The sequence below is a fragment of the Podarcis liolepis genome, assembly GCF_965112155.1.
Source record: "Podarcis liolepis genome assembly, chromosome: 13".
Lineage (NCBI taxonomy): Eukaryota > Metazoa > Chordata > Lepidosauria > Squamata > Lacertidae > Podarcis > Podarcis liolepis.
Window position 1 is genome coordinate 43,953,479 of NC_139573.1, and position 12,532 is coordinate 43,966,010.

General features: G+C 48.8%; 1 protein-coding gene across 2 annotated transcripts; it reads right to left on the reverse strand.

The window, feature by feature from the left end:
* Positions 1 to 581: 581 nt before the first annotated feature.
* On the reverse strand, positions 582 to 10,774 carry LOC310690695 (glucose-6-phosphatase catalytic subunit 1-like). 2 transcript variants are annotated; one of them, XM_083470176.1, is made up of 6 exons: positions 10,476 to 10,761; positions 8,890 to 8,918; positions 7,148 to 7,257; positions 6,953 to 7,058; positions 3,563 to 3,678; positions 582 to 2,112 (listed from the first exon to the last, which is right to left on the reverse strand). In XM_083470176.1, the coding sequence occupies exons 2-6, from the start codon at positions 8,901 to 8,903 to the stop codon at positions 1,604 to 1,606; spliced, it is 855 nt and encodes a 284-aa protein (XP_083326302.1). In that variant the 5' UTR covers positions 8,904 to 8,918; positions 10,476 to 10,761; the 3' UTR covers positions 582 to 1,603. The 2 variants fall into 2 exon arrangements, with proteins under 2 accessions (XP_083326302.1, XP_083326301.1); XM_083470175.1 differs by lacking the exon at positions 8,890 to 8,918 and having other exon boundaries at positions 10,476 to 10,774.
* Positions 10,775 to 12,532: the final 1,758 nt, after the last annotated feature.

Sequence of the window (12,532 nt, forward strand, 5' to 3'; positions counted from 1 at the left end):
ACAGCTCGGTCCCTGCTCCTGCCAACCTAGCAATTTGAAAGCACGTCAAAGTGCAAGTAGATAAATAGGTACCACTCTGGTGGGAAGGTAAACGGCGTTTCCGTGTGCTGCTCTGTTTCGCCAGAAGCGGCTTAGTCATGCTGGCCACATGACCCGGAAGCTGTATGCTGGCTCCCTTGGCCAATAAAGCAAGATGAGCGCCGCAACCCCAGAGTCGGTCACGACTGGACCTAATGGTCAGGGGTCCCTTTACCTTTACCTTTACTACTGTCCACCAGAGTTTTCTTGCTAACCTAGAAGTTGTTGAATACAGTGGGACCTCGGGTTAAGAACTTAATTCGTTCTGGAGGTCTGTTCTTAACCTGAAACTATTCTCAACCTGAAGCACCACTTTAGCTAATGGGGCCTCCCGCTGCTGCCACGCGATTTTTATTCTCATCCTGAAGCAAAGTTCTTAACCCGAGGTACTATTTCTGGGTTAGCGGAGTCTGTAACCTGAAGCGTCTGTAACCTGAAGCGTCTGTAACCCGAGGTACCACTGTACGTGACTTTGTTTCTTGAGCAATATGAGAGTGCACTGATTCATTTCCTGGAAAGTTTGCTTAAGGTTGTGGTGCTAGTAAAAGACATCCTTTAACATAAGAAAGCCACACACCCACCATTACCAGAGAGACTTGGCTCTTCTACCTATATTGTGCCAATGGAAGGCATATTAGGAATCATCATCCACAAAACTAAATCTGGACAGAGGGCAAAATGCAGATATCCAAGGCGGAAGTGAGAGGAAGAGGAAAGACTGAGACTTGTGGCTGGTAGAGGACTAGAGACAAATAAGGAGCAGCGTGTATACATTCAAAGTGAGAGACAGGAAGAAACCCAAGAGAAGACACCAGAACAGAGAGCAGAAAGAACAATCGGTTGCAGCAAAAACTACTATTGAATGCCCAAGATACCCCCAGCTCGCTTTAAAACGGAAAGGAACTTCATCTATCTCTCTGTTCAAGTTTGGACTCTGAAGATTTTTTTTTCACAACACACATTTACACCTGTCACCGTAGGACTGGGAGAGAACCTTGCCTGTAATCCTGGAGATCCGCCGCCAGTCTAGATGGACCAACAGTGTGGTTTGATGTAAGGCAGCTTTCTATGTACAGTGGTACCTCGGGTTAAGAACTTAATTCGTTCCGGAGGTCCATTCTTAACCTGAAGCACCACTTTAGCTAATGGGGCCTCCTGCTGCCGCCGTGCCGCCGGAGCACGATTTCTGTTCTCACCCTGAAGCAAAGTTCTTAACCCGAGGTACTATTTCTGGGTTAGCGGAGTCTGTAACCTGAAGCGTATGTAACCTGAAGCGTATGTAACCCGAGGTACCACTGTATCTGTCCTTGGTGTTGTTCCTGCCTGGATGTCAGCATGCTCTTGATGGTAACCTGGGGGAGCTCGTATTCATCGATCTGTCGAGGAGCTCGGTTCCATCCCCCACAAAAGAGTCGGCAACGTTCCTAAGTTTTGTAAAGCTTTAGCCCCGAGTCCCGAGGGCCCTTGCAAGAGCTGGAACAGGAGAACCACGTCCGAGAAGGCTGTGTGCCAAACTTTCTGCCCCCTATGCGTCTTTCTTTGTCTGCCGGAAGAGCCAAGAGATGCAGTAAGGGATCAGCGCCACAGCACAGATGTGAGCGCAGGTGTTCCGGCAGAAGGAGAGGATGTAGAAGAGGATCTCCCTGTCGGTGGGCAGCTCGAAGGAATCAAACAGGTGCAGGATGGACAGGGAGCAAACGATGCAGCTGAGGCGCAAGGCCAGCCGCTGCCTTTGCTTCCCTTTGCAGCTCTGCGCGTACATTGGAGAGTTGAGGCCTAGCCCCAGGCCCAGGAGGATGCCCAGGTTGCGAAGCAGGCTGGCAAAGGGCGTTGTGTCAATATGGACCCACTCTGGCCGCTCGCACCACTTGTGGGCCTTCTCCAGCGTCCACAGGAGGTCCACCCCCAGCATCTTGAGCAGCAGGTAGAAGCCCAGGGCAAAGCCAAAGAGGAAGAAAGTGGTGGCCACGTATCTCCTCAGGCTGGCGTTGTAGATGGAGCGGACGTGCTCAAAGAACACTGCCACCAGCATCCCTGAGGAGGGGGGAAACCGTTCTGTTTAGCCGGAATATCCACAAACGCACCCACGCAACGCCTCTCCCTTCAGAGTTGTGGACACAGGGCTGAGTGAGAGGGTTTGGGAGTTGAACTTTAGAGAATAAGCAGTTGGCCATTTAGTGCATCAAGGCATTGGTTATCGAATGCTATGCGCAGCCCATCTGTGTCTCCTTGAACCTGGACATGGGGTGCCCACAAGGGTCCTAAAAAGGTAAAGGGACCCCTGACCATTAGGTCTAGTCGTGACCAACTCTGGGGTTGCAGCGCTCATCTCGCTTTATTGGCCGAGGGAGCCGGCGTACAGCTTCCGGGTCATGTGGCCGGCATGACTAAGCCGCATGGAAACGCCATTTACCTTCCTGCCAGAGTGGTACCTATTTATCTACTTGCACTTTGACGTGCTTTCGAACTGCTAGGTTGGCAGGAGCAGGGACCGAGCAACGGGAGCTCACCCCGTCGCGGGGATTTGAACCGCCGACCTTCTGATCAGCAAGTCCTAGGCTCTGTGGTTTAACCCACAGCGCCACCCATGTCCCTATGATATAATTGGCACTGCCCAAATTCCCAGGAAAACAAAAATCATTTGTGTGGTGCCAAAGGAATGGCGCCAGGCAGGTCTCCCTGGGGAGAGCATTATACAGCAGTGGTTCCAGATGATTCCTACAAGCAAAGCATGCCACACAGCAGAGAGCAAGCAGAGAGCAAGGTTACAAGTCACCAACAACAATATTCAATTTGGCCTGGGGCAAAATTATTTCCTCCTGACTCCAGTCAAAGATCAACCTGGATCCAAGGTTGCTGGTTCAATCTCTGTATGGGACAACTGCATATTCGTGCATTGCTGGGCGTTTGACTCCTTTGGGTCCCTCCCAACCCTATGATTCTGTGAGCCACAGCTGGCAATCTAGGCTGCCTCCACCACCACCACCCCAAGACAAACGTTAGCAACATGCATATTGTTTGACTCTATAATAAAATATTATTATTATTATTATTATTATTATTATTATTATTATTAATTTATTTATACCCCGCCCATCTGGCTGGGTTTCCCCAGCCACTCTGGGTGGCTTCCAACAGAATGTTAAAATACAATAGTCTATTAAACATTAAAAGCTTCCCTAAACAGGGCTGCCTTCACATCTGAAGGGAGGGCGTTCCACAGGGCGGGTGCCACTACTGAGAAGGCCCTCTGCCTGGTTCCCTGTAACTTGGCTTCTCACAGTGAGGAAACCATCAGAAGGCCCTCGGCACTGGACCTCAGTGTCCGGGCAGAACGATAGGGGTGGAGATGCTCCTTCAGGTATACTGGACCGAGGCCAGTACACACACACCTTCTAACCGTCTTCTGTTTCTAGTGCATAAAGGCCTTTTCGCTGGTGCGCAGAAATTTCGTTGCGCAGCTAAAAGCCTAGGAAAAACTCACCCGAGATCACACCTGAGATCACTTGGTGTGGGAAGTGTGCAGCGAGGAAGACTCTAGATAAGCAGACGCAGACTTGCACAGTCCAGAATCCCACCCAGAGGAGACCACGCAGACACCTGGGAGTGAGGGGGACTTGTTCAGACCAGAGCAAAAGTAGGAATTATCTTACCACGCCACCATCTAATAAATCAGTGGTTCTCAACCTGTGGGTCCCCAGTTGTTGTTGGACTACAACTCCCATCATCCCTGAGCTCTGGCCTTGCTAGCTAGGGATGATGGGAATTGTAGTTCAACAACATCTGGGGACCCACAGGTTGAGAAAGGCTGATCTAAATCTTTGAGATCTAGAGCCACGATTCCTCCCTCTCTCTCTCGCTGAGGAAAAGATTGCCTTGCTTGAGAAAGCCAGTTCTGTAGCCACAGCCCAATGGCAAGAGTCAGCGAATGTCAGGCTTCAGGGAATTCTGTCCCTCCCCTAGTGGCAGCCAAGAAGCAGTGAAATCAGGAGTTCTTACCAAGTAATATATTCAATAGTCACAGAGAGAGACGAAGGAATGCGGTCTCCCCTAGATAATGGCATTGCTCCAAGTAAAGTCCCACCCCCTACGTCTCTCCTATTCTACGTCACCCCGTGTCGGCTAATAGCTTTCTGCGTCTGAGCTTTTTGTTCTACTACCCTCAATGCTCGTCTGGTCCTGGGAGAGGGGGGTCAGGAATGCTTTCCAAAGACACTGTGTCAGCTGTCTCTCCCCTGGTGCTGCTTCTTCCTGCTGCTCCCCCAGTATTTCTCAGCTTCTCCCCTCTGCAGCCTCTGAACTATGGCCTTCTGCAAACCACTGTTCTAAATCTATACTGTCCTCCTGTTCTCGGGGAGGTTCAGGAGAAGGAGGGCAGCCCTCACCATTCCTCCTCAGTCCAGCCCCTGACAGCGAACTTGTCTCCCACAACCACTGTGGTCAAAGGCTAAAAGGTAAAGGTAAAGGTACCCCTGCCCGAACGGGCCAGTCTTGACAGACTCTGGGGTTTGTGCGCCCATCTCACATCTATAGGCCGGGGGCCAGCGCTGTCCGGAGACACTTCCGGGTCACGTGGCCAGCGTGACAAAGCTGCATCTGGAGAGCCAGTGCAGCACACGGAACGCCGTTTACCTTCCCGCTGGTAAGCGGTACCTATTTATCTACTTGCACCCGGGGGTGCTTTCGAACTGCTAGGTTGGCAGGTGCTGGGACCGAGCAGCGGGAGCGCACCCCGCCGCGGGGATTCGAACCGCCGACCTTTCGATCGGCAAGCCCTAGGCGCTGAGGCTTTTACCCACAGCGCCACCCGCGTCCCAGTGGTCAAAGGCTGCATCCCACAATTTGTGTGAATTTACCATGTGATGGTTTCAAGATGATCTACTCAACAGACCCTTCATAAAGCAGGTATAGGGGACCTTATTCCTCTCTATGTTGCTGGACTACAGCATTCCCTCACCATTGCCCAAGCTGGCTGTGGGAGGAGGGGTACAGCAAGATGTCTCGAGACTCACTCATCCTGCTCATAAATATTCCCAATATTCCAAAACTGGACAGAATTTCAGTAAGTTGAAATTCAAAGACATGTTGAAGCGAGATGTTGCATAGAAAGGCAATGTAGAGGCTTTACAAAAATAAACACCCCCCTCTTTTGCAATTATAATTGCAATTCTCTTAAATGCTAACTTATCAGGGCTCTGACCAATTCACCCTGTGGCAGACTGACAGCCTTCATATCCATTTTTCTATATTTTATTACTATTAACATTGTTATTATTGATTAAATTTGTATATCACCCTTAATCCGCAGATCCCAAGGTGGTTCACAGCATAAAAATACAATATAAAACACATAACATATAATATAAACAATAACAAAACAACCTCCCCCCTTTCCCCTACCCCCTCCCATAAACACATTTAAAATGCCATAGATTGCTCAATTGGGGATAAAGGGATGTTTTTGCCTGGCTCCTAAAGATATGTAATGAAGGCGCCAGGTGAGCCTCCCCGGGGAGAGCATTCCACAAATGGGGAGCTACCACTGAAAAGGCCCTGCTCTTGTATTGCTACTCTAGATCTCTCATGGAGGAGGCACACGTACAAGGGCCTAAGATTATGATCTCAGGATCTGGGAGAGGTCATATGGAGAGGGGCGGTCCTTGAGGTATTGTGGTCCTGAACCGTTTAAGGCTTTATAGATCAAAACCAGCACTTTGAATTGAAACTAATTGGCATCCAGTACAGTCAGGCCGGGATCAGTGTAAGATGCTCAAACTGTGAGCAACCTGGCCACTGAATTCTGCACCAGCTGAAGTTTCCAAACCGTCTTCAGAGGCAGCCTTACATATAAAGTGTTGCAGTAATCTAACCTTGACGTTACAAGAGTGTAGACCATAGAAGTTACATTATCCCTGTCCAGGTGGGGCATAGCTGGGCCACCAGCCGAAGCTGATGGAAGGCACTCCGAGCCATTAAGTCCACCTGAGCCTCAAGTAACAGCAAAGGCTCCAGAAGTGCCCCCAAACTGTGTACCCACTCCTTCAGAGGGAGCGTAACCCCATCAAGAGCAGGTAACCTCCCATCCATCTGGTCTAGGCAACCACCCATTAACAGTATTTGCACTAGATTGTCATTACACCCCGGGGGCAGCAGTTCTTGTCTCCTTGGAAGTATGGAGGAGCAAGGTTGTTCTGAGATGCTCTCCTGTTGAGATAGCATCACATTGTCTTCCTAAAAGTAAGGTCCCAGCTGTTCTGAATATCCGAGACCTGCATGTATAGGGGGTATACTAATACTGATGGTTCTAGTTACAGGTTGGTCTGTACAGCTGTGTTGGTCTGCGGTAGTCTAAACTAAACTAAACTAAACTAAACTAAACTAAACTAAACTAAACTAAACTAAACTAAACTAAACTAAAAACTAAACTAAACTAAACTAAACTAAACTAAAATCAGAAATAGACTGGAAAGAGAAGTTGCTGAATTGCAGCTTGTTACCAAACCTAAAAACTTGGAGAGAACTGGTCTGAAACATTGGATTCTTATCTCATTATACATGATAAAGCTATTTTGAGCAATCTTACCCCTTGCTTTTTCCTGTAAGACCAATTGCAGTCGTTAACAGTCGTCAACAGGTTTACCACACCTATCTGCCAATCACCCATTCCCACCACCCTTCTGAGTAATACCCCTCCCCACCCTCTCACTATATATAAGGGTCTGGTGACTTCTGTTTAGGTGTATCTGAAGAAGTGTGCATGCACACGAAAGCTCACACCATAACAAACTTCGTTGGTCTCTAACGTGCTACTGGAAGAATTTTTTGGTTTGGTAATACTGATGGTGATGGTGCAGGTAGAGAGCAGGGGCCTCACCTGGCAGCCAAGGTCTCTTTCTGCAGCGGCAAGAGTTGCGACAGCAGGGCTGTCACCATGACATAGTAGACCCCAGAAGACCCCATGGCGTGACCAGAGGGGCTGCCTGGAGGGGAGAGACACAAGTGTAAATGAAAGGGGGAGGTCTTACAGCCACTTAAAGACAGGGAGAAGAGGGGGCAGCTTCAACCTCACCTGGGCCAGTTTCGCAGGTGATGGGAAACTGCTGGATCGCAGGGGGTGTTGCGGTGCCGTAGTAATCGGTCTCACGTACCCACCAGTAAGGTCTCTGTCCAAACAGGATCCTGTAAGGAGGGAAGATTAAGGAGTGGTGGTTGGGCCCCCAGAAACCAGAAGATGTAAGATAGGCTAGGAGGCAAGAAATTGCCACTGCCTATTCCAGTTACCTCAGTAAATCCATCTCAGAAGAAAAACAAAAACCTAGCTGTCAGAGCTGCCCAAGGTCCCAGCTCACAAAGGACCAACGCCGGTTCGTTGTTATATACAAAAGTCTTTATTGAAGTTCAGTTTCGCTTTCACAGCCGCAGCGTGCAGCTCTACGTCTGAAACTCTAGACCGCTGAAGCTCCGTCTGAGTCTCCTCCCCCCAGACACCAGTTTAAGACTCTAGCCTTGCTCCACCTCTTCCTCTGCTCTTTCCTCCTCTGGGTCCGCCTGTCAGTTGGGGTTTCGCCCTTCCTAGACTCTTCTGACGCTGAGTCCCCTGAGTCTTCCCCCTGCCTCCGGCGGGCTTTAGGACCTGGTTCCCAATCCGGGTTTTCTGCTGTCCCACACGCCTGTACATTCGAACTTGGCGCGCGCGCCCAGCCGGCAACCTTCCTCCTGACCGTTACACTGCTCCTGTCACTGCTTCCCCCTTCGGGGAGGCTAGCTGGACTTGACCTCCCCTCCGTTCCCCCACTCTCCGATAGAGGCGTGGTCAGCCCTGACTCATCTTCTCTCCCTGCTGGAGGAGACGCTGGCCCTGACACATGGGACTCTTCCCCCCCCACTACGCTCTGGTGGGGAAGCTGGTCCTGATCTCCCGCTGCTGCTTTGGGAGTCCCCGCTGGCCCCTTGTTTCTGGTGCGTCCCCCCTGGGACCCCCCTTGCCCTGACCATCGGCGCCTCCTTCTGGGAATCTTCCGATTCGCTGGAGAAGCTCATGGAATCTCTCGGGTCACTGCTATACCCCCCTACGCTGCCCTCAGATTCTTCCCCTTCGCTCTCCATTTCCTTCCTCCCCTGTGCCTCTGTTCCTGAGCCCCTGACACTAGCCTTCCATGTTTTCAGAGTAATAACAAACTTGCATCCTACTGTTAAAGGCTTCAGGAACTGGAAAAGACTGGTGTGAGTATTTTGTACTCAAGACTTCTTGTTCCTGCCACATTTCCTCTCCCTCCCTCTTCCTCTTATAGACATTCACTTTTAATTAATATTGCTTTCTTTTTTAATTCCTTGCTACAGTTTTTAATTCCTGATTTTATTTATTGAGATCTTTTAAATTTGAAAAAATACCTTTATTACAAGTTGCCTGTGCTTCTTTTTGTTCTTAGATGGTTTTTAAAATTCTTTGAAAGCCCTTTGAATAGTATTTTAATAGAAAAGTAGCCTATCCATGTTTAAAAACAATCAAACAACTATCAGAAATCTGAATCGCCAATCCATGATGGAGCAATTTTCATTTAATTCTACAAAATAAAACTACATTTTGCAAAAGGAAGAAAAAGGGAGGGGAGGGAGAAGAAAAAAGGAGGAAAATCAAAGAAAATTATGTACATTTGGCTACTTCTTAAGTTAATCACAATCCATGATTTGCTTTTTTTAGGGCAAATTCTGGAAATGGAGGATTCATAGAATCACAGTGTTTGAAAGTACCAAAGATAATTCAGTCTCTTTCCTGACACAAAGGCAAAACTTCTCCCCAGAGCCACTTACAATGTCCAGACCATGCCATGGAAAAGCACCTACAGAACAAATAAATTATTCCATATTACTCAAGCAAGTGAACCAAGGAGTGCTTCCTTCCCCCCCCCCAAAGAAAGAAAGAAAGAAAGAAAGAAAGAAAGAAAGAGAGAGAGAGAAAGCTTGATTGCCCCACAACTGTCCTGGCCCTTGCTGCTGGACGGAGAAGTCAAACTCCCAGTCCAGTTTCCGACGAAGGTTTTAAAACATAAATCGGAACAGTAACTAGGCAAGGCGCAGCTTATAAGGTGCAGCAGGTACATAAGAGCTCTAGATCAGGGGTCAGCAACCTTTTCCAGCCGTGAGCCGGTCCACCGTCCCTCAGACCATGTGGTGGGCTGGACTATTTTTTTTGGGGGGGGGGAATGAACGAATTCCTATGCCCCACAAATAACCCAGAGATGCATTTTAAATAAAAGGACACATTCTACTCATGTAAAAACACGCTGATTCCCAGACAGTCCGCAGGCCGGATTGAGATGGCGATTGGGTCTTAGGTTGCCTAAGCCTGCTCTAGATAGATGGCTAAACCGAAGCTAATATGTTGACATGTTGATCCAACAAGCGACATGCCCCCTCCATCTTCCTTTTGAGTAGCAAGAAGGGCACAGCATTGGTGAAGCAAGCAGTCGGAGTCCTAGGCATGGACAAGCTAATGGGCACGGTTGAGTTTGTGAGGTCTGTTCACACCCATGCCAGAGTCTCTGTGTCTTTGGAGATGGAGGTTTTGTCAGAAGCAACTGAGCACCCAATTTACTCTGTTTCCTCCCCAGAGGCTCCTTACCAACAGGAGGAGGCAACAGAGGTGTGAGACTTGGGGTGTCTGATGCCACAAGGGCAGAGCACTCCTTTGCCAACCTCCTTGACTCCAGTTCCTCTGGATCTAGCTCTCCACACTGCTAGCCTGCTCCTCAGCCTCGGACACTTCTCGGGATCCCAAATCTACCTCCCGCACCCAGGATTGTCCAGCTCCAACTCCCCAAGCTCCTCCCAATCGTCTTCAGGATTCGACCATCTCCTCCATGACTCCTCACACCCAGGCTGTGGGTGGTCAGCAGTGCAGGGAATTCATTCTGGAAGCAGTCAAAGGCATTCTCCGGGAGAGGATTCATATGAAATGCAAAGCTGTGATTTAGCACTACAAGAATGGGCCTGGAAAGAGACCTGCTTGCTTGCTCCTGCCCCTTTCCTCTCCACACAAGCTCAGCTTAATTAGCTCCTTCTTAGTTTGGGTCAAACCATAGTTTGCCATCACATCTGAACCAGTAAACTATGGTTTGCTCTGGCCCTGAAAAACAGCATCAAAATCTGGACAACGGGGTTCTTTTTATAATATCAAGCTAAGCTTTGACATTATGTTCAGACCAAACCTAAATTGCTACTTTGCATAGTCCTGGAAAACAGTGTCCAGGACAGAGTCCTGGCTCAGGTTAAGAACTGGGACTACTGGGAATGGGGAGGGGAGCCCCTGTGGTCTCTGTCTGGGCAATATGACCGAGAAGACAACTTGTTCCTGACCCTCAAATGGGGTGATCAGGATTCTTAGACTCCGCGCTCACCACTTGAAAACCAGGTTCAACCAATCACCGATCACAGCCACCCAGATGAGTCGGATTCCCACTTCCTCCTTCAGCTGGAACCAGATGGGGAAGAAGACAAAGAAAGTAGTTTTGAGGTCAGCGACTGTGGAGATGAAGACAAACCAGTCCTGGTAGCCCATGAAGTTCTCCTGGAGGTAGCTGGTGGCCTGGACCCCTGCGCTGTGCAGAAGGTCCATGGTGCAACTTCAGCAGGGATTGTCTTCTCCCACCTTAGCTCTTGCTCGTTTCCCTAGCCACTGAGCCTTTATTGTATCCGAAACCCCTGATCTTTGATCCTTAACTGCCTCCCCTCTCCAAAAAAATATTGACAGAGGCTGCAACATGAAGCAAAGTGTGTGTTTGTTTGCACGAGTCAGTGCTCCTGTTTTAGAGGGCATTGCTGCACCACTCAGAACTACTTAAATGTCATTTCCTATGGAACCCAAGTTTTATTTTATAGTATTCTCAGCGTACTCACTGAATTACAATTCACAGGACTTTTGGGGGAAAGCCGTGACAGTTAAATATAAGAATGTCTCTTTCTGGAGAAATTAGCAAGACAGAGAGAGCTGACAAATCACCTTAACTGCCATAAAGTTTCTGCGCAGTGCATGGGTCTAAGCCAGTGATGGCCAAACTCAGCTCTCTGGCTGTATTTTTGACTACAACTACCATCATCCCTAGGGACACGGGTGGCGCTGTGGGTTAAACCACAGAGCCTAGGACTTGCCGATCAGAAGGTTGGCAGTTCGAATCCCCGTGATGGGGTGAGCTCCCGTTGCTCGGTCCCAGCTCCTGCCAACCTAGCAGTTTGAAAGCACATCAAAGTGCAAGTAGATAAATAGGTACCGCTCTGGTGGGAAGGTAAATGGTGTTTCTTTGCGCTGCTCTGATTCACCAGAAGCGGCTTAGTCATGCTGGCCACATGACCCGGAAGCTGTACGCCAGCTCCCTCGGCCAATAAAGCGAGATGAGCACCCCAACCCCAGAGTCGGCCACGACTGGACCTAATGGTCAGGGGTCCCTTTACCTTTACCATCATCCTTAGCTAACAGGACCGGTGGTCAGAGATGATGGGAACTGTAGTCCCAAAACAGCTGGAGGGCCGAGTTTGGCCATCATTGGTCTAAACCATCAGCTACCTACAGGAGATGATGATAAGAATAATAAATTAAAAACCAGTCTAAGTTTGTAATGTAGGTTGGCCTGAAGGTCTCTGCTCTTTGTTGAGTCCATAAAAGGGCTTCATGGGTGGACATTTTTGGCACAAAGGTGGGCTTTGCAGGGGTTGAAATTTTCCTCGGAAGACACTTGAGAGCTTACTGTTTGTGCCTGTTTAGCTGCTTCTGTGTGATCGTTGTTTTCCAGTGGTGGCTTTTCATCACAACATTAATCCCGGCTGCTCACATTGACAATGTTACAAGACCAAGATTTGACACTGGGGCAAAGCTTGTTCAGAGTGAGGAGGAATAAAGTTCATTCAGAGTGAGAGTAAATAAAGATGATTCGGAGTGAGGGCAATGCTTTCTCTATCATACTTCCCTCATTTTGGATAGGCAATGGATGGAGTGGGGTGGTGCTTGCCCTGAATCTATATTGAGCACAAGAACAAGGAAGGAGCAAGGAGCCCTATTGCAGCTGCTGCCCAGCATCCAAACAATTAAGTAACTTCTCCACCTATAGATCCCACCTTCTCCACCATAGTGGTCACTCATAAGATGGGCAGAATTTTGCTGTTGTTCACAGCTCTCTCCCCTTCCAAACTGCAAAAAAGTGAGCCCCCTTTTTCAAGCAGGGAGTCCGCTTCATCTGTTTACCCAGGTCTCTTTCTTTACTTATAGATGGAGAAAGAAAGAAATGGGACTAGAGTAGGGCAGACACTTCCACAATGTTATGATGGGATGCAGCAGGAAGCCTTGTCAGGGAAGAGCGATATGAGGCGTGTCCCAATTTTCCCGTAGAAGGTTGGAAGGATTTTATGAAAAAGGAAGTATGGAGCCATTAAATATGTGCACAGGGCCAGCTTGGAAGCATGT